The sequence below is a fragment of the Peromyscus californicus genome, unplaced genomic scaffold, assembly GCF_007827085.1.
Source record: "Peromyscus californicus insignis strain IS unplaced genomic scaffold, ASM782708v3 Scaffold_3__1_contigs__length_106647218, whole genome shotgun sequence".
Taxonomy (NCBI): Eukaryota; Metazoa; Chordata; class Mammalia; order Rodentia; family Cricetidae; genus Peromyscus; species Peromyscus californicus.
The window spans coordinates 28,211,867-28,232,265 of NW_026294551.1; the positions used below are offsets into that span (position 1 = coordinate 28,211,867).

Sequence of the window (20,399 nt, forward strand, 5' to 3'; positions counted from 1 at the left end):
CTAGAATGCAGGGTGTGTGGGTCGTTCTTGGCCTAGAATATTCTCTGATGGTATTTAGGCTGGCTGCTAGTTTTTCTGTGCACAGGATGTTCTAACCACTGGAGGTGCCACAGGCCTTTTAAATTCTGCTTGGGCTATGTTTTTGTTTTGATGAAAATAAATGCATAGGAAAAATCTCCAGAACTTTCAGGGGCACCCATCCTAAGACCAGGTGCTTGTCCCAGGTTGGAGGGGAGTTGTGTCTGTGTGTCTGTACTGCTCCCAGCTAGATCAAGCAAAGCAGGCTGGCTTTCTCATCAAGTTTATGGGGCCTTTGGCTAGGAAGAGAGGGACAGAGGATGTGGTAGCCTGAAATCGAGAAGGTAGGACTGAATCAACCTGGAGATGGGAGAAAAGAAGTATGGGTACTGCTGATGCCAGAAGCCACAGGCGCCACAGGGGAGTGACAGAACCCTGGCCATCAGAGACTGGCTTCTATTCTCAAGTTTGTTTCAGACGGGGGGGGGGGGGGGGCTGCAGAGATCTGCACTTCTGGCTCCTGATCTGGCTCCTATCCCCTCACCCCAGATCTCACCATTCAGCTCCCCAGGGTAGGTCATCTCAGCCCTCCGCTCTCCCTCAGTTCCCTCCAAGCCGTCTTTCTGGCCCCTCTAGGTTGTTTATGGAACCACAGAGAACAGTCCCGTGACCTTCATGAACTACCCCGAGGACACCCTGGAGCAGAAGGCTGAAAGTGTGGGCAGAATTATGCCGCATACGGAGGTGAGCCCCTGACGGATGCCCCCAGAGCCCACCACACACCACTTGAGGACAGTTGGGGCTTTCTGTCAGGCATCCAAACACCTCGCTCAGCTCTAGAGGGCCCCAGCAACGGGGGCTTGCTGGACCTGGCCCGGCTTTGTGGGTTGAAGCAAGGAAGAGGGAGAGCTGGAGCAGCCGCCCTGAGCAGCCGCCCGCTGAACCTTTCCTCAGCCACCCTTCCTGTCTGAGGTGTGTTTTTGCCAAGCCCACTGTCTGTCTTGGGGCAGCTAGACCAGTCTCAAAAATGAGCCAGAACAGAGATTTTTTTTTCCCCCTTACGCAGCTCTTACTTCCCTTGGGCCCCGCCTCTTCCTCTTTTGTCTGAGCATAAACTCTTCTTTTCCCAAGCTATCTGTCCCTTGAAGGCCCCTTACTCTTCAAAGGCCCCGGGACACTCCCCAGTCTCAGACTCCTAGCTATGACTCCTCTGTGGCTCCAGCCATGTAGCTTTATTCAGCCGTTCCTGAGTGTCTGTGCCTCTTCGGGATGCACCCTGGGCACTGTCAGAGAGACCTCTTTCTCCCGTCCCCGAAGTGCAGACGTGGAAACGTCCAGACCCAGTTTTCCTTGGCACATTGGCTGAGGCTCTTTGTCTACTAGGATTTCGGGTTCTCCCTCTCCTGATCCCATGGCACAGCCATTCTGTCCTTTCTTTGCTGCCTTGTGGGAAGTGAGGGAGACGATGATCTTCCCTTCTACATGGCTCATAATTCAGCATCTGGCCTGGCACTCTCAGGCCTCCTTCAAGGTTGCTCACTACCCAGCCCTGTCCCCTCTGGTGTGAAAATACAGCCAGAGCAGGAATTTAAAAGGCGGGTGGCACCCCCTCCACACACACACACACTCACACACACCCTCTCCATGGTTCAGGCCCAGTGTGGGTCTCTGCGTGCCGATGGGTCTATTCGAGCTTCCTGTTCCTTTCCCTGGAGTGGGATGAGTACAGCCAGCAGCTGGGAGGGTGGGGGGAAAGAAAGGAAAGCTCCCCGCCCCCCATCCCCAGGGAAGCAAGAGAGTGGGAGGCTCAAGCTGGAAACTGACCTGCTGTCTCAGGCCCAGATCGTCAACATGGCCACAGGGGAGCTGACCAAGCTGAACACGCCGGGGGAGCTGTACATCCGAGGCTACTGCGTCATGCAGGGCTACTGGGGGGAGCCACAGAAGACCTTCGAGACGGTCGGACAAGACAAGTGGTATCGGACAGGGTGAGATGGCGAGATGATGTGGACGCTGGCTACCAAGCAGGGCTGGGGGTCTGAGGCTGAGCTAGGAAACTAAAGTAGCACACGGAGGCCATGGGTCCTTCTTGTCCTAGAGACTTGGTTTCCAAAATTTATCTGGGGACAAATAGTGGTAGAGCTCTTGGATGCTATGTGTGAGGCTACAGATTCAATCCCCAGTAGCGTGGGAATGTGGGGGATGGAGAGAAAAAAAACACTTCCAAGGCTTGTTGGAGATGTATCTTAGTTTCCAGTCTCCTTTCTATACAGTGAAACACTGGGTTCAGTCTTCAACACCACATGAACTAGCACGGTGCACACACCTGTAACCCCAGCACTTGGTAGAGGGCAGGGTCATCTTCAGCTACATAGTGAGTTGAGAGCCAACCTGAGCTACATGAGACCTTGTGCCCAATAATGGAAAAAAGAATGGGTTATGGACGCAGTTCAGTGGTTAGAGTGCTTGTCTTGCACAGAGCCCTGGGCTCCGCCCATAGTGCCACAGAACCCCGGGCATGGTGTGCACGTTTGTAACCCTAGTGCTTGGGCGGTGGAAGCAAGAGTATTAGAAGTTCAAGGTTACTCTCGCGTGACCCTGTCTCAAAACAAGCAACAAAGAAATTTCCCTAAGTCAAAATGTGTGTCATGGGGGTGAACCCACTTCTCACAGTGGTGAGACACCAGGACATCACACTACATTTGCAACCCCAGAGTCTGAGCCAGTCTTCAGTGAGTTGTTTGTTAATCAAACACAAGGAAGGGCCTCTACAAGAGCAGCCAGAGCTCCAGTTGAGCCATCTCTCCAGTCCCTAGATTCCTCTTCCTTCATCCCGCCCTCCCTCCCTCCCTTCCTCCCTCCCTCCCTCCCTCCCAACCTCTCTCTCTCTCTCTCTCTCTCTCTCTCTCTCTCTCTCTCTCTCTCTCTCTCTCTTCCTGTCTTTCTTTTTTCCTGAAGCTGAGGCCTGAACCCAGGGCCTTGCGAGGCAAGTGCTCTCCCGCTGAGCTAACCCCCACCCATGCGTGCGTCATGTATTAGATCCACACATTCACAGTCCACACCTGCTATGCGCCAGTGCTGTTCCCAACCTGATGGATGTGGGAAGCAAGATGAGAAGAGGCCTGCTTCTTCCCACGTGTCTGGTGGAAGAAGACAGATCATTTCAGACATCAAATAAATCAAATGGGGTCACAGGAGAGGAAGTGGCTGTGGTGGAGAAAGAGGATTTTCTTAGACCAGGGTCAGAGAAGGCCTCTGGAAACAATTGAGCTGAGACTTAAATGATTCAAAAAGAAGGCATCCATAAAGACAAGCTAATCTATAAATAAGAAGACAGAGAAAATGGGATAGGTGCTGTACTGATTTTTTCCCCTTCTTCCAGCCTAGCCTATAGGTTCCAAAGATGTTTTTTGTTCCTGCTGGGACTCCTAGAATCTAGAGCAATGAGGGACACATAGTAGATGCTCAATAAATGTTTTGTGACTGAGTGAACAAGTGAGCTAGCGGACTAGCACCATAAAGCCGAGGTGAGATGCCATTCCCGGGTTTCTTCTTCCAGAGACATCGCCACGATGGATGAACAGGGCTTCTGCAAGATCGTAGGCCGCTCCAAGGACATGATCATCCGGGGAGGTGAGAACATCTACCCTGCAGAGCTGGAGGACTTCTTCCACAAACACCCACAGGTGCAGGAAGTGCAGGTGAGGCACCGTGAATCTGGTGGTACCCTAGGATTAGCTGGTGAACAGGAGGGGGTTTGCCTTAGGCTCCTGTTGCTGTGATGGAACACCATGATCAAAAGCAACTTGGGGAGGAAAGGGTTTATTTTGTCTTAACTTATCGTAGTCCATCATCAAGGGGAAGCTGGGGTTGGGATTCAAGTAGGAACTAAAGGGGTACTGCTTACTGGCTTGCTCCCCATGGCTTAATCAGCCTGCTTTCTTATAACACCTAGGACCACTAGCCTAGGGATGGCCCCACCCACTGTGGGCTGTCTCCTCCCACATCAATCATCAATCAAGAAAATGCAACATACATAGGCTTTCCCAGAGGCCAGCCTGGTGGGGGTGTTTTCCTACTTGAGGTTCTCTCTTTCCGAATGACTCTAGCCTGTGTCAAGTTGACATTAAAAACGAGCCAGCCCAGGGTTGCAGTGTGGTATTTGTCTTTGACCTTGGATAGGTGGTGGGGGTGAAGGACGAGCGGATGGGAGAGGAAATCTGTGCTTGCATCCGGCTGAAGAGTGGGGAGACCACCACAGAGGAAGAGATCAAAGCTTTCTGCAAAGGGAAGGTGGGACCCCCAACTACCCTTACTCACTCACCTACCTCTCCCTGTCTGTCATCCCCGGTGTGTGTGGGTGGGGTGGGTGGGTGAGTGGGGATGTTGCCTGATGAACCCAACTCTCCAGCCAAGGGAGCACTCTGACCTTGGCCAGTTTCACGCTCTCCCTCTCCGGTCTGCAGATCTCCCACTTTAAGATTCCCAGATACATCGTGTTTGTGGACAGCTATCCTCTCACCATCTCAGGAAAGGTGTGTAAGGTGGAGGGGACTGGAGAGGGGGGACCGGAGAGGGGCAGGGCAGTGTGGGGTCTGGCGGGCCCAGTTGCAGAAGGTCAAGTGGTCCCACCTCTTCCTCCCTCCATAATGAGGTGGCGAGGCTGGTAGAAGAGGGTCCAAAAGTCACTCCGGGGCTTTCTTGGGTTTCATTCTTGTCCCCCTCCCCCACTGTCATTTCCCAGGCAAACCAGGGATGGTTGGTTACCATGGTACCAGAGCAGCAGACTCTCACTCTTGTCTTTCTTCTAGATCCAGAAATTTAGACTCCGAGAGCAGATGGAACAACATCTAAAACTGTGAAGCAAAAGAGGGTCCTCCCAGAGCCTCTCAGCCCTCCCACACAAAGGAGGGTCCTCCCAGATCCCCTCAGTCCTCCCACACAAAGGAGGGTCCTCCCAGAGCCCCTCAGCCCTCTCACATAAAGGAGGGTCCTCCCAGAGCCCCTCAGCCCTCCCACACAAAAGAGGGTCCTCCCAGAGCCCCTCAGCCCCCCCACACAAAGGAGGGTCCTCCCAGAGCTCCTCAGCCCCCCCACACACACAAAGAAGGGTCCTCCCAGAGCCCTTCAGCCCTCTCACACAAAGGAGGGTCCTCCCAGAGCCCCTCAGCCCTCCCACACAAAAGAGGGTCCTCCCAGAGCCCCTCAGCCCCCCCACACAAAGGAGGGTCCTCCCAGAGCTCCTCAGCCCCACACACACACACAAAGAAGGGTCCTCCCAGAGCCCCTCAGCCCTCTCACACAAAGGAGGGTCCTCCCAGAGCCCCTCAGTCCTCCCACACAAAAGAGGGTCCTCCTAGACCCCCTCAGCCGTCCCACACAAAAGAGGGTCCTCCCAGAGCCCCTCAGCCCTCCCACACAAAGGAGGGTCCTCCCAGAGCCCCTCAGCCCTCTCACACAAAGGAGGGTCCTCCCAGAGCCCCTCAGCCCTCCCACACAAAGGAGGGTCCTCCCAAAGCCCCTCAGCCCTCTCACATAAAGGAGGGTCCTCCCAGAGCCTCTCAGCCCTCCCACACAAAGGAGGGTCCTCCCAGAGCCCCTCAGCCCTCCCACACAAAGGAGGGTCCTCCCAGAGCCCCTCAGTCCTCCCACACAAAAGAGGGTCCTCCCAGAGTCCCTCAGTCCTCCCACACAAAAGAGGGTCCTCCCAGAGCCCCTCAGCCCTCCCACTCCCATCAGGCTCTCCTGAGCCCTCCTCAGCCCTCCCACACAAAGGAGGGTCCTCCCAGAGCCCCTCAGCCCCCACACACAAAGGAGGGTCCTCCCAGAGCCCCTCAGCCCTCCCACACAAAGGAGGGTCCTCCCACCCCCCTCAGGCTCTCCTGAGCCCTCCCCATGCCCCTTGTCGTCTTTAGGACTTGGCATAAAGAGTTCCCTGTTTGGCCAGTGTCTGGTTGGTGTGCTCTCTGCAGCTCCTGTGGGGTGGAGAAGGGAAGAGAGGAAGGGAGCCAGCTCCTTCAGATTAGCCCTCCAGGCCCTCTGTTGTACATTACCTCCTTAATCTAAGCCTCACCCTGTCCCCTGGAAATCCCAAGGCCTTCCTTTTTCTTGTCTTTCTTTGTGTGTGTTGGTTTGAGACAGGATCTCCCTGTGTAGATTGTACTGGGATTCACTATGTAGACCAGGCTGGTTTTGAACTCACAGAGATCTCATTGCTTCTGCCACTGGAGTGCTGGGATCAAAGTCGTGTGCCACCGTGGCTGCCTCCATTTTTGTTTTTTGTAAGCTTTACTCATTAATCGTTGTTCAAATTGTTGCTACAGATTAGTCCAGAAATAAATATTGCTGTGTTTCCCCCCCAGTGCTGAGAATCGTAAAGCCCCTCACAGGCTAGATAAGGACTTTTCTGCTGACCTACACTCCCAGCCCAATAATTATGCACTTTTTTTAAATAACAGATTTGAGGGCTGGAGAGATGGCTCAGTGGTTAAGAGGACTTGCTTCTCTTGCAGAGCATTTGAGTTTGATTCTCAGCATCCGCATTGGGCAGCTCATAACCACCTTAACTCCAGCTCCATAGAATTGCATGCCCTCTTCTGGCCTCTGAGGGCATCCCCCCCCCCAATGGCATATACTTACACAGATACATGCAAATAAATAAAAGTAAATCTATAAAATAACAGCTTTATTGAGCAATAACTCACATCCTGTCCAGCTCACCCACTTTAAAGCATATTTTCCTCCAGCATTTTTTTTTTTTTTTTTTTTTTGGTTTTTCGAGACAGGGTTTCTCTGTGTAGCTTTGCGCCTTTCCTGGGACTCACTTGGTAGCCCAGGCTGGCCTCGAACTCACAGAGATCCGCCTGGCTCTGCCTCCCGAGTGCTGGGATTAAAGGCGTGCGCCACCACCGCCCGGCTTCCTCCAGCATTTTTATATCTGAATATAAGTATAACCATCACCAAAGCCAACTTTAAACATTGCCATTACCTCCTAAGGATACTCTGTAGGGGTTTGAGAGACAGATCAGTGCTAAGAGTACTGGCTGCTCTTGCCAAGGACCTGGGTTTGGTTCCCAGCACCCACATGGTAGCTCATGACCATCCATAATTCCAGTTCCAGGAGATCCAGAGCCCTCTTCTGACCTCCGTGGGCTACATGGTTCGCACACAATGTACAGGCCCATACAAGCAAAAACACTTGTATACATTAAATTGATTCATTTATTTTTATTTTATGTGTATGAGTGTTTTGCCTGCACATACGTTAGTATACCTCGTGCATGCCTAGTGCCCTGGGGGTCAGAAGAAGGTGTTGACTCTTCTGAAACAGGAGTTACAAATGATTATGACCCTCTATGTGGGTGCTGGAAACTGAATCCAGGTCCTCTGCAAGAGCAACAGGTGCTCTTAACCACTGAACCATCTCTCCTGTTTCAAATATATTTAAAAAAAGAAAGAAAGAAAGAAAAGAAAAGAAAGTCTGTGGTCTTACTAGGTATGGAGGTATATGTTCATAATTCCACTACTTTGAAAGCAGAAGCAAGGTGAGTGCTGTAAGTTCAAGGCTAACCTGGGCTACATAATAGCAAGTCCAAAACCAGAAAGGAAGGAAGGAAGGAAAACTTTATATTTATCATTCTTTATCTTTCTCAACCAACCCATTTTCTTATTTTATTGTACAATTTTTGATCGATGAACCCGGGATGTCTCTAATGAACAGATTCTGCTTCAAAAAACCAAAAGAGCAATAGGAAAAAGTCAGAATGGTTTAGAACATGGAACAAGACGGGGTGAAGGCCAGTGGCCTGCCAGTGAGTAGCTAATCTTCATGGCCCTTGGCAGGTCACTTGTCCAAAAGGAATGGTGGCATTAGCATGATCTTCGGGTAGAGTGTCTGTCCTCTGATGCCCAAAGGCCAGCCACTGGATACTTGAATAGGCCAAAAGAAAGAGTCAAGGGTTTCAGCGAAGGCAAACTTCAGGCCCCAGAAAAGTAATGTAGACAACAGTGACCAGGATTCAGAGTTGTCATCCACCGCAAAGTTATTGGGAAAACAAATGACTAATACTTGGTTGTGTGACCCCAAAAGCTAGTGGGACTTTGTTCCTCTGTCATGGGGAAGGGACTCAGGGCCTCAAGCATGCTTAGGCTAGATCTTTTGTCTAATTGACGTTTTGTGTGTTCGAGGTAGGGTCTCATGTAGTAAGTTAGTCTCAATCTCCTTGTGGAGCTCAGGATGGCTGCTTAAACTCTGGATCCTCCTGCCTCCACTTCCCAGGTCCTACAGTGACAAGTATGTGCCACTATACAGGGCTCGCAATGATCTAAATATTGTTTAATGAGTGTAGGGTGTAGGTGTAGATGGCACAGCACACATGTAGAGGTCAGAGGCCCACCTTCCGGAGCCCATTCTGTCCACCACACTCAAGGTGTTAGGTTTGCATCCTTGGGCAGATTTTGCACTCTGAGCTGGCTTGCTGGTTATTGATATTAATGTTGAGTAAATTCAGGCAACTAAAATCCAAGTGAAGCCCGATTGGAATTTATTTGGTTGTTTCCCTCAACTCCATTGTTTCCCCACTTGAAAGAGACAGAAATAACCTTGTCTACAGCCCTGAGCTCCCGTGCATGGGGCTGCCCCTTCTGCAACCCTGAGCTCCCTGCACGGCCGCCCCAGCATCAGCACCTCCTTCCTTTTGAAGAGCTGAGTGTTATGTTTAAGTTCCTCTCAAGGACCAGGCACTGTTCCAGATGCCCTCACATGCATCTTCTCTTGAAAGCTTCCTGGCAGCCCCATTAAGTTAGCATCAGTCCTTGTCACAGAGGTGACCCCGAAACACAGGGAGATCCACTTTCTTGCCCAAGGACATGAAATCACCTGGTGGGTTAAGAAAATCTCCCCAGCACGACTTCGATTCTCCTTCACTTGTAGTTTGTTTCTTTCCATCCCTTCTCGCTCTCCCTTTTTGTGAGACAGAAACACAGGCCAACCTTTAACTCTTGGCAGTCCTCCTGTCTCAACCTCCCAAGTGCTAAGATTACAGTTGTGTGTCCCTATTCCTGGCATATGTTGTGTTTTTCTGTTGTTGAGCCAGACACCAAGGTTGTCTAGAGATCTCTGTGAGCTTGAGGCTAGCCTGGTCTATGTAGTAAGTTCTGGGCCATCCAGGGCTACATAGTTAGACCCTGTCTTAGAAAAACAACAACTAAACCCCCAAAACAACAACAAAAATTAAACCTGGATATGGAAAAGCAGAATTTATGGACATGTATGTTTTGTCTTAGAGTCACACAGTTGATGAGATCACTAACTTTGGCTAAAGGAAGACTAATAATTAATCTTAGTGTCTACCTGTCTGTGGTTTGCATCCCCTTCCGCTTTCAAAAACGCATAAAAGAGGACCAATGAGAGAGGGGATCAGTGGGTAAAAGACACTTGTCACCAAACCTGATGCATTGAGTTTGATCTCTGGGACCCACAGAGTAGAGGCAGGGGACTGACTCCTTTAGTTTGTCCTCAGATCCTTGCATAAGCCCTGTGGTGTGGGTGTCCATACACATGCACCCACAAGTAAGTGAAAAAGATGCATAAAAGGCCCACAAGTTGGGTTAATAGCAAGACGACAGCTGAGGGGTTTTGAACCACCGTTGCTCAAGCCAGCTCCCTTCTCCCAGCACTGACTCCTGGGCCATTAATTTCATCGAGAGAAGATGTGAATCTTCTGGGCCCAGCTGTTTGAAGCAGGTTCATTTCGCACTAGTTATCAACTTGCTTGCCTGGATCCTCTTGCCAGAACGCTCAGTCATGTTACATGAAGCATGTGCATTCCTTAGAGACAGCAAGAGAGAAAAGACTGGACTCACTGGTACCCTAGGCACAGGAGAGCTGCCGGCTGTGGATGGAGTCTCATCTGTGTGTGCCCCGCTCTCCTGCAGCCGAAGGATAGGAAAACGACCCTCCCTGGGTTGTGTGCTCGAGGGCCACATACCGCTGGGCTAAAGCACTGGAAGATACTCTGTTTCTCGAGAGGATCAGGACAGAGAGCTTGGCCTGTTGTGTCCTGGTCCTCCTGGGTGTTATACGTCCAGAACCTTACCTTCCTGAGAATCTAGAAAAGGGCATGAGAACTGCTTTGCAACGAGGGACTCCAAAGCCCATGATCCTTCCATCCTGGGGACAGTCCCTCCAAGTCTCTCCTGTGTGTCCTGCCTCTCCTGCACACACCATCTCTGCCGCCTCCTCCATCAGATGCCAGGGATTGGCTTGACTTAGGCCACAGCCCACTCTCCTGGCCAAGCCAATACCCTGTGGAATTCTTTTCTTTTTCTCTTTTTTGCCTTTCCCTCCCTCTCTTTCTTTAAAAGATACTTTTATTTCATGTGTATGGGCATTTTGCCTGCATATGTCTGTGCATCGCATGCACGAAGTGCTAGGGGAAGTCTGGAACTGGAGTTACAGATGGTTAGCCACAGTATGGGTGCTGGGTCCCCTGGAAGTGCAGGTAACTGATGCACCATCTCTCCAGCCCCCTTCCTCTTCTTGAAACATCATCTCGTGTAGCCCGGCCTGGGCTCCAGCTCCCTAGGTAGCCAAAGATGATCTTAAACTCCTGATTCTCCTCCTTCCTACACCCAAATTTTAGGATTATAGGGCTGTGCTGCCACACGTGGCTTTCTTTCTTTTTTTAAACAAAGTTTTTTGGTTTTTTTTTTTTACCTAATTAAAAAGAATGTGATTGAGTATTTTGCCTACATGCGTGTCTGTGTACTGCGACAGACTCTGAGCACGGGGTGGGGGCACATAGGTGCCTGAAATCAGGTCATAGTCTAACTGACTGACGGAAGAGACATAACCAAGTCAAGAGTCAATTCAGTGACCTATGTCTCCTGGCGTTCCGATCGGAGCCAGGTATACAACATTATAAGCAACTGACTGAAAGAACTAAGAGTTCTTGCATGGGTCATGACTAGGCTGTGAGTACGGCAGTGTCCGGCAGGTGGCGCCGCAGACCCGAGGCCCAGGGCTCTCTAGCCGCGCCGGGAGAGGCAATACGAGGTCACGCGCAGCCCCTCTGACTTCCGCCGGGGCGACCCACGCGGCTCAGCTCGGGGCACACCCTTGCTGGGCGCGCTGTCAAGGTCTCGGATCCCTGCCTTCTGCCGCCCTTGCACGCCATGGTTCCCTCCCGGGTCCGGACCCGGAGCTGGGCGGCCGCAGCCAGGGCGGCCCAGCGGCGCCCTCGTGTGGACAGCCCGGGACAGCCTCCGAGTCCTGAGTCCGCGAGCACGCGCGCGGCGCTTTACGTGCACGTGAGTGGGCGGGGGGGGGGGGCAGGAGGAGGCGGTGGCGGTGGCTGGCGCTTGTCCCGCTGTTGTTAGTCCACCTGCACTCTTTCCGTGCTCCAACATCACATCTGGCCCTAGTATCTGTCCCCCACATCCTACCCCACCGGAAAAAAGTCTTGTGCCAAAAGACCTCAAGAGTGGTGCTCACCAGCTGGGTGACCCTTTGGAATCTGTTTGGTCATTCTGGAGCGGGTGTAGTAATCTCAGCGCCACCTGCCTAGGGGTGCAGAGTGGCTTAGTTGTCGCAGCTACCGCTGACCAGCCAGAGAAAGGGAATGGGAATGTGTGAGACAAACCCTGGAAGTGGCCTGGGCAGCCCGGAGCCCCACCGCGGCTTGCACACGCACCCCCTTGTCCCCAGTGGCCCTATTGCGAGAAGCGCTGCAGCTACTGCAACTTCAATAAGTACATCCCCCGCGGCGTGGAGGAGGGAGCCTTGCGGAACTGCCTGGTGACTGAGGCGCGGACGCTGCTGCGGCTCAGCGGGGTGCAAAGGTCGGTGTTCAGGGACGGAAGCCAAGGTCTCGGGAGAGAGGACACGATAGGTGGACGTCCCTTGGGGCTTGCCCAGTTTTTATGGCTCCATCCTCTTCCTCCAGGGTGGAGTCCGTGTTCTTTGGTGGGGGAACCCCGAGTCTGGCCAGTCCTCACACTGTGGCTGCTGTCCTGGAGGCCGTGGCACAGGAAGCCCATTTGCCTGCAGATTCGGAAGTCACATTGGAGGCTAACCCCACTTCAGCCCCGGGTTCCAGGCTGGCAGCTTTTGGAGCCGCAGGAGTCAACAGGTTGTCCATTGGTCTGCAGGTGACCCATCTCACCCACCCTATCCCGTGCACTCAGACCCTAAGGTGGCATTCAGTCATTGGGAAAACATTTCTGGGTACCGGGTCTAGTACACAGCAGACTGTGTAGTAACACTTTTTTTTTTTCTCTCTGTTTTGTCTGTTGCTGTACTGGCCTATACACTTCATGAGTCAGGCTGTGGCATAATCATCATCATCATTTTGTTGTTGTTGTTGTTGTTTTGAGACATGTACCCCGTAGCTCAGGCTAGCCTCAAATTTGATCTGTAGCCAAAGATGACCTTGAACTCCTGATTCGTCAGCCTCCATCTTCTTAGTTTTGGGATTACAGACCTGTGCAACCATGCCCACTTCATGTGGAGCTGGGGATTGAACCCAGGGTATGCGAGGCAAGCGTTCTATAAACTGAGCTATATCTCCAGCCGTTATTAATACTATTATTACTTTGAGACCAGAACTCACACTATAGCTCAGGTTGGCCTCATACAGCAATCTCCCTGCCTCAGCCCTCCACCCATTGGGATTACAGGCACAAGGCCTGGCTAGTTTACCCTTTTGTAATCCAGGTACTTAACATAGTACCTGCCACAGAGTAGGTGCTGTGTGAGTGTGGATGGGGAGGTGGCTCAGTGGTTGAAATGCTTACTGTGCAAGTGTGGACCAAAGTTTGGATCCCTAACACCCACCCCAATGCTCGGTGGGTATGGCTGCCTGCCTGTAATCCCGGCACTTGGAGACACAGACAACCGAGTCCTCCCCCTCCCCTCGCTTAATGCTGGCTAGCCAGATTTAACCATGTCGTTACCATGTCAGCTAACTGTGGTTTTGACTCAGTGACCAAGGGAGCGAAAATTTAAGGAAGACTTCCAATATCAACCTTAGGCTTACACACACACACACACACACACACACACACACACACACACACACACGCACACGCACCTGCCCCCACCCTCACACATGTGATTGGAGATGGAGGCAGGCCAGCAGCCATATCGTGATGTGGTAAATACTGCCTCTAGAGGGAATCTGTAAAGAATGCTAGCGTACAGCCTGAGGGACACCCAGCCTGATGAAATCCCGGAAGCCTTCCTGGAGGAAGTGATGTGAGTGAGACAGAGCAGGTGTTTACCTGGCGAGGGGGTGTGGGAGGAAAGGGCACAGGATGTGTAAGAACTTTGCATGTTTGGGGGGAAGCTGTGTCATCCCCTGTGACTGGAGAGGCTGGGTACAAGGCTGCCAGACAGGACCGAAAGCCTTCAGGTCTTGTGGGAGTTTGGGGTTTCTCCCATCGGGGAGCCTCTGAAGGTGTGAGTCAGGAGAAATCTCTACTAGGTTGACCTCTGATGTTTCTGTATCCAGTATCTCCATTTACCACAGGGTAGACCACCTAGGGCTTGGGGTCATAACCTGATAGAGGATACATTGTATCTGGATGTTCTTGGTCAAAATGCTTCTCTCCCTCCCTCTCCCTCTCTCTAAAGAGAAGGTTTTCTAGCCCTCTCTGGCCTTAAACTTGTTATGTAGCTGAGGCCAGCTTTGAACTCTTGATCCTCCTGCCTTTACCGCTCCAGGTATTGGGATTACAGATGTGCACCACACCACACCTGGCTTCTAATTACAGGGAAACATCAGGTAAATCTAAATTAAGAGACCCTTGGGTCTGGGTGTGGTGGTATACAATTGTCATCATACGAGGCTGAGGCAGGAGGATTAACCTGAGTTCAAAACCAGCCTGAGCCCTTGTCTCAAAAGGAAACAAAAACACACACAAGAGAGAGTTCTGGGGATTAAATTTAGCACACCCTTCATCGAGGGGTAGCTCTGGGTACTGCCTGGACCACCTCTGTGTTCTCGCTCCCTTCTGTGTGCTGTGTGTCTGTCCCTCACGTCTGCGCCCCAAATAAGGCTGAGCCTTGCTGCCTCCTCGGTTACACCCGACCCTCTCTCCGCAGTCCCTGGATGACACGGAGCTGCAGCTGCTGGGCCGGACTCACTCAGCCGGCGACGCTTTGCAGACGCTGGCCGAAGCCAGGCGCCTTTTCCCTGGCCGGGTGTCGGTGGACTTGATGCTGGGGCTGCCGGCACAGAAGGTGGAGCCGTGGCTTCAGCGGCTTCAGAAACTGCTGCAGCACTGTGACGACCACCTCTCCCTCTACCAGCTGACCCTGGAGCGGGGCACCGCACTCTTTGCTCAGGTGCAGCAGGGCACCCTCCCAGCGCCCGACCCCGACCTGGCTGCTGAGATGTACCAGGAGGGCAGGACCGTGCTTCGAGACGCTGGCTTCGCCAGTATGAGGTCTCCAACTTTGCCCGGAACGTGAGTGCTGGGCCTGTGGCTGGAGAACTAGTGGGCTGAGATGTGACCGGGGACCGAGGCCTTCTGAAGAGAGGGGCTCCCATCGGGTGCTCTCAGACCTGAGGCGGTGGGATATTATAATCAGATGCGGCTGACCCGCAGAGAAGCCCGCGCCGCCGCCTTCGGTGCTGACAATTCCCTCCTTCCCCACAGGGGGCGCTCAGTACCCACAACCGGACTTACTGGCAGTGTGGTCAGTACCTTGGCATCGGGCCTGGTGAGTCAATTGTGAACAACCGAAAGCATGATTCAGGAGAGGAACATTCTGGTTGTGTGAACCTGGACTGCACCTTTAGCCACTCAGAGCCCGTATTTCCTCATGCAAAGTACACACACACACAGCCTCTCTGTAGAACCGTGGAATGGGGATCTTCAGGCCTGTGCAGCCTCCTGCCGTGGTTCTGAGTGTGGTGTAGATCAGAAGCCCCTGGGGGCTTGTTGCAACCCAGAATGCTGGCTGGGTCCTCCCTCTGGGACTTCTCAAGGCAGGGCTGGAGCGATTTACATCTATAGTGGTCTCACCCTTTGCAAAGTCCCTGATTTAAATCCAAGAATTCACCATGTTCACTTGTATCAATGTGTGTGGGGCATGGTTGTTTATTGATATTATCAGGAGCCCATGGACGATTCGTGCCCCAGGGAGCTAGAGGCCACACCCGGGAAGCACGGATCCAGACACTGGAGCCAGACAGCTGGATGAAAGAGGTGATGCTCTTTGGTCACGGCACCCGGAAGCGTGTCCCCCTGGGCAAGCTGGAGCTGTGAGTACCTGAATACACAGGGCTTTTCCTTCACCCAGGGCCTCCTGTACCCCAGAAGCCCCTCCGTGTTTTTACATCTTTATTGCCCGCCTTGTCTCTCTCTCTCTGACCATACCATGTGAGTTCCGAGCATCACATCACATCCCAGCATTGGGTTTAAAGAACGTGAGATCTCTTCTCTAAGAGCCCATGTGATTTTCTTTCAGGCTGGAGGAGGTTTTGGCTATGGGACTGCGCACTGATGTGGGGATCACTCATCAGGTAAGGGACTGGGGGTTTTTAGATACATCAGCTCCTCCTAAGAGTCACTTCCCAAACCCTACTCCCTCTATCCTCTGGGTTGGCCGCTGGAGGTTGGACCTGGCCAGCTGAAGCCTGATGGCAGAAGCAGTCGGCAGTGTAGTATAATGGTTACGACTATAGACTAGGGCTACAGAGTCCTGGTTCTGTTTTGGTTTCGGTTTTTCAAGACCGGGTTTCTCTGTGTAGCTCTGGCTGTCCTGGAACTCAAGTTGTAGACCAGGCTGGCCTCGAACTCACAGAGATTCACTTGCCTCTGCCTCCCAAGTGCTGGGATTAAAGGCATGTGCTACCAAGCCTGTCCCCCATATACTCTTAAGTACCCTGAAAACTTCAGATGGGAAGTGTAGTAGATAATGGCTGGTCAGAGTCAGAGTTACTGTGAATGAAGTCTGGGCTGTGAAGCCCTGTCCATCTGAGCGGACAACAGGAGAGAGTAAAAGAGATTTGTCCTCCCTAGAAGCTGGGTTTGGGCCTCCACACGCAGTCAGAATGAAAGTGCCCGCTTTCCCTCTGGCCCATTGACCTGTCCGGCCTGGTGTTCATGAGCGTCATTGCTCAGACCCCATACTGGACTTTCCCTGACCCCTTTCCGGATCCGGCCACATGGCCCTCAGCCATGGCATTGCCATGACTCTTCCGGTCTCCTAGCACTGGCAGCAGTTTGAGCCCCAGCTGACCCTGTGGGACGTGTTTGGAGGCAGCAGGGAGGTGAAGGAGCTGTTAGCACAGGACCTGTTGCTGCTGGACCACAGGTGTGTTGATGCAGAGGGCCCTGGGGTCCCGGGGAGCCCTGACTACCGAGTTAGGCATGCATGGGAGGGCTGCCATAATGTGTGTGCCTCAACTAAATGTGCCCCTTCCTCTTCAAAGTGGCAGAAACAAGAAAGACCGGTAGAGAAGGAAGGGTCTGTGGAGTCCCCGGGGTGCATGGGCAGGAGTAAGAGTCACACCCAGGTCTCTCGGTTTCCCAGGGGTCTCCGGTGTTCCTGGGACGGTCTGGCTGTGCTGGACTCGCTGTTGCTGACTCTCCTGCCTCAACTCCAAGAGGCCTGGCGGCACAGGACTCCCTCACCTGTGTCAGGAGGATGACCAGCTGTTCCTCATCGTAGGGCAGCACCAGTTGGACTTGGAAGGCTGAGCCAGCATGGTGGGCATCTCTCTTGTGCCTGCAGGTGCCTGCCTCTCTGCTTTAAGAGGTATTGCTGGGCTCTGATATCCCCATGGGGATGCCTCCAGTGAATTGGGAGAGAGGACATCTCTGGTCCAGGAACTGGTATCCACACAGCATCCCAGGGGTTACAGATCAGCATATGTTCTCTGACTGGGATGTACTCATCACACACTGGCTTTTGTTGGCTCTTTTGGACACCAAAAACAAGCAATATTTGGAAGTCACTCTGCAGGGAACTGTGTCCATCAGAGAAGCCTCCCTCATTCTGGAGTAAAGCCCTGAGTTAGCTTGTATGATTCAACAGAACTAAATCCCCTCCAGGTATCTTTTTTTTTTTTTTTTGGTTTTTCGAGACAGGGTTTCTCTGTGTAGCTTTGCGCCTTTCCTGGAACTCACTTGGTAGCCCAGGCCGGCCTCGAACTCACAGAGATCCGCCTGGCTCTGCCTCCCGAGTGCTGGGATTAAAGGCGTGCGCCACCACCGCCCGGCTTCCCTCCAGGTGTCTTAAACAAGAAAAAAACATAGGAATGGGATATTTACGAAACCATTTGAGAGGCTGGAGAGATGGCTCAGTGGTAAGAACACTGTGTCTAGAGGATCAGGGTTCAATTCCCAGCAGCCATGTGGCAGCTCACAACTATCTATAACTCCCATTCCAGGGGATCTGGAACCGCCTTCTGACCTTTGCAGCTACCAGGCACATAATGTAGTATGTGGACATTGATGCAGGCAAAACACTCATATGCATACAATAAAAATAAATACTTTTTTAAAAGAGATTTTTAGTCAAGGCCATTTGTTGTGCAGAATGTATTCTATACTCTGGGTATGTCTGATTGTTTCCAAAGGGTTGGATTTGAGTTCAACTTTTTAAAAAATATTTTAATTTTATCTATCTATCTATCTATCTATCTATCTATCTATCTATCTATCTATCTCCTACCTACCTATCTATTTATTTGGCTTTTGGTTTTTCAAGACAGAATTTCTCTGTATAGTCCTGGCTCTCCTGGAACTGACCAGGCTGGTCAGAAATCCCCCTGCCTCTGCCCTCTGAGTGCTGGCATTAAAGGCATGTACCACCACCACCTGGCTTTTGAGTTTTTAAAAGGTATTTGTATGTGTGTGTGCCACATGTGTGCGGGTGCGCATGGGAGCCAGAAGGGAGCATTGGCTCCTCCTGAGCTGGAGTTCAGACGAGTGAGAGCCGCCTTACTTGGGCGCCGCACTCTGATGCAGTGGAGGAACAGCAAGCCCTGTCAACTGTGGGGCCATTTCTCCAGCCCATATTTTTAACTTAAAAAATGGTTTTTTGAGACAGTGTCTTATGTACCCCAGAATGAAAATTCACTGCTAGGTGAAGAGAATGCTTCTCTCTGATCCTCTGCGTCCACCTCCTGAGGGCTGACTTTGCAGGCATGCGCCACCACCCCCGTTTGTCGGAGATGCTGGTCTTCACGCTGCGAGACAGACGCTACCAACTACTTTCTCAGCCCTTTCAGGTTCAATATTTTTTTATTAGATTTATCTATTTTACTTTATGTATATAATAAATACTTTGTGTTCGTGCTTGAATGTGCAGCACGTGCATGCCTGTTGGCTCCCCTGAAACTGGGGTTATGTAAAACCATGATGTGGGTGCAGGAAATTGAACCTGGGTCCTCTGCCAGAGCAACAAATGCTCTTAACTATTGACCCATCTCTCCAGCACCCCAGGTTAAATATTACACAGCTGCATCTTTGCTTTGAAATTAAGGAGCTCATCATCTGTAGCGTGACCCCTTGAGACCAAGGTGTGTGTGTGGGGGGGGTCCCATCCCTGATAATCATTTGACCAGTGATTTTGGCACTTACTGATTCTTTGCCAAGCCATTTATTTATTTTTTTATTCTTTTTTTCCCTCCAAGAGAGGGGTTCTCTGTGTAGCTTGGGCTGTCTTAGAATTCACTCTGTAGACCAGGCTGGCCTTGAACTCACAGAGATCCGCCTGGCTCTGCCTCCAAGTGCTGGGATTAAAGGTGTGCACCACCACCACTGAGTACTAATACTTTTTTTTTGTTTTGTTTTGTTTTTCGAGACAGGGTTTCTCTGTGTAGCTTTGTGCCTTTCCTGGAACTCACTTGGTAGCCCAGGCCGGCCTCGAACTCACAGAGATCCGCCTGGCTCTGCCTCCCGAGTGCTGGGATTAAAGGCGTGCGCCACCACCGCCCGGCACTAATACTTCTTTTAATAACTCTCTTACCCCAAAAGACAAACCTAAGTGTCCCCCCTTGAGCCACTCCCAGCCTTTCACCCTTCATCTGGAAATTGTATGCTGTGTGTGTGTGTGTGTGTGTGTGTGTGTGTGTGTGTGTGTGTGTGTGTGTGTGGTTTGTTTGTCTGTATGCTGTGTGGTGTGTGAGTGTGTGTGTGGTTTGTTTGGCTGTATGCTGTGGTGTGTGTGTGTGTGTGTAGTTTGTTTGGCTGAATGCTGTGTGTGTGTGTGTGTGTGTGTGTGTGTGTGTGTGTGTGTGAGTGTGTGTGTGGTTTGTTTCACTATGTTGGGGCTGGAACTCAGGCCCTCCTAATGTTAAGCTGTCCTCCATCACTGAGCTACGTCCTCAGCCTAAGGTTCTGTAACTGATTCCTTATCATGGCAGAGGGTACCAGGGTGGCGGAAGTGGTTTAGAAACCCTGCAGGTGGAAGCATGCTGGGCTCGGCCTCTGGTGGATGAGGAAGGATGGCATCCCCCACCTCTCAGGAGCAAGTCCGTGTGTTTCCCATGTGCTGGTGGGTGTGAGTGCCAGTCCTTCTTTGACCCTGTGGTAGGTGTTACTCCTTCTCCTTTATTCATGAACTGTTCATCTAGCACCAGTGGTGTGCCAGGCACTGTACTGGGCATGAACAGAGGAATAAGACCTGTCCGTGCTCTTAGGGAGCTTGATGCCATGTTGACAGATGTTCAGAGAGATAAAGCCTGGGGTTGTTGGTTAAGGTGTTACAGACAGCTATGGGAGCCTAAGGGCGTTTGCTTTTGAGGGTCTGAGAGGAAGGAAGGAAGGAAGGAAGGAAGTTTTGCTTTTCTTACCAATTCTTGTACCCCTAGAGCTCTGGACAGTCTAGGCTCAGAGCAGCTGCTGGGTGGCCTGTGCTGCTCACGGGTCCCTGCCCCAGCCTTCCCCTGATCTTGATATTCAAGAAGCTAGCATAACCCTGGAGGAGGTGTTCCATCAGATAAACCAGGGCCACTCGGGTTTCTCCTAACTGCCAGGGCTTGTGCCACCTGAGATGGCTGGGTCCTCCCTGCTGAGGCACCTCAGGGAGCCTGTGTAGGGGCTGGATGGGAGCCAGGGCCAGATCAGGGTGGCCCCAATCACCTTCCGTGACTCAGCCTCATCCCACCCTTTCCAGATGAATCAGAATCTCCTGGAGGGGGGGACCAGGAATCTAGCTGTTGAATGCTTCCTCAAGGCTCCAAACACAGGCCCAGTGGGGGAAGCCCAGGAGACTGTCTTCTGCTGCCTTCCATCCTGAGGTGGGGACAAGGGGATGGTTATGTCCCGATACAGCAGAGTGGGAGTGGAGCCTTCCATGGCTTGCCCATGGAATGGATAATCTTCCCTTTGGGGACTTCGGTTGTTGTCTTCTCAGAACTGTT

General features: G+C 52.0%; 2 protein-coding genes across 2 annotated transcripts in view; both read left to right on the forward strand.

Annotated features, from left to right (window-relative positions):
• Nucleotides 1-4,988, forward strand: part of Acsf2 (acyl-CoA synthetase family member 2) — a 43,006-nt gene extending 38,018 nt beyond the window's left edge. Inside the window, exons 11-16 of the mRNA XM_052757361.1 lie at nt 655-762; nt 1,855-2,006; nt 3,578-3,719; nt 4,201-4,311; nt 4,485-4,553; nt 4,830-4,988. Of these exons, the coding sequence (XP_052613321.1) occupies nt 655-762; nt 1,855-2,006; nt 3,578-3,719; nt 4,201-4,311; nt 4,485-4,553; nt 4,830-4,880 (633 nt within the window). The 3' untranslated portion in view covers nt 4,881-4,988. The remainder of the gene's footprint in view (nt 1-654; nt 763-1,854; nt 2,007-3,577; nt 3,720-4,200; nt 4,312-4,484; nt 4,554-4,829) is intronic.
• A 6,081-nt stretch (nt 4,989-11,069) lies between these two features.
• Rsad1 (radical S-adenosyl methionine domain containing 1) lies at nt 11,070-17,540 on the forward strand. The gene is given in 10 exon segments (XM_052756108.1): nt 11,070-11,328; nt 11,726-11,859; nt 11,964-12,168; nt 14,123-14,453; nt 14,456-14,487; nt 14,680-14,743; nt 15,140-15,287; nt 15,494-15,548; nt 16,239-16,342; nt 16,562-17,540. Coding segments are annotated over 10 exon segments (1,326 nt in total). The 5' UTR covers nt 11,070-11,193; the 3' UTR covers nt 16,680-17,540.
• Nucleotides 17,541-20,399: the final 2,859 nt, after the last annotated feature.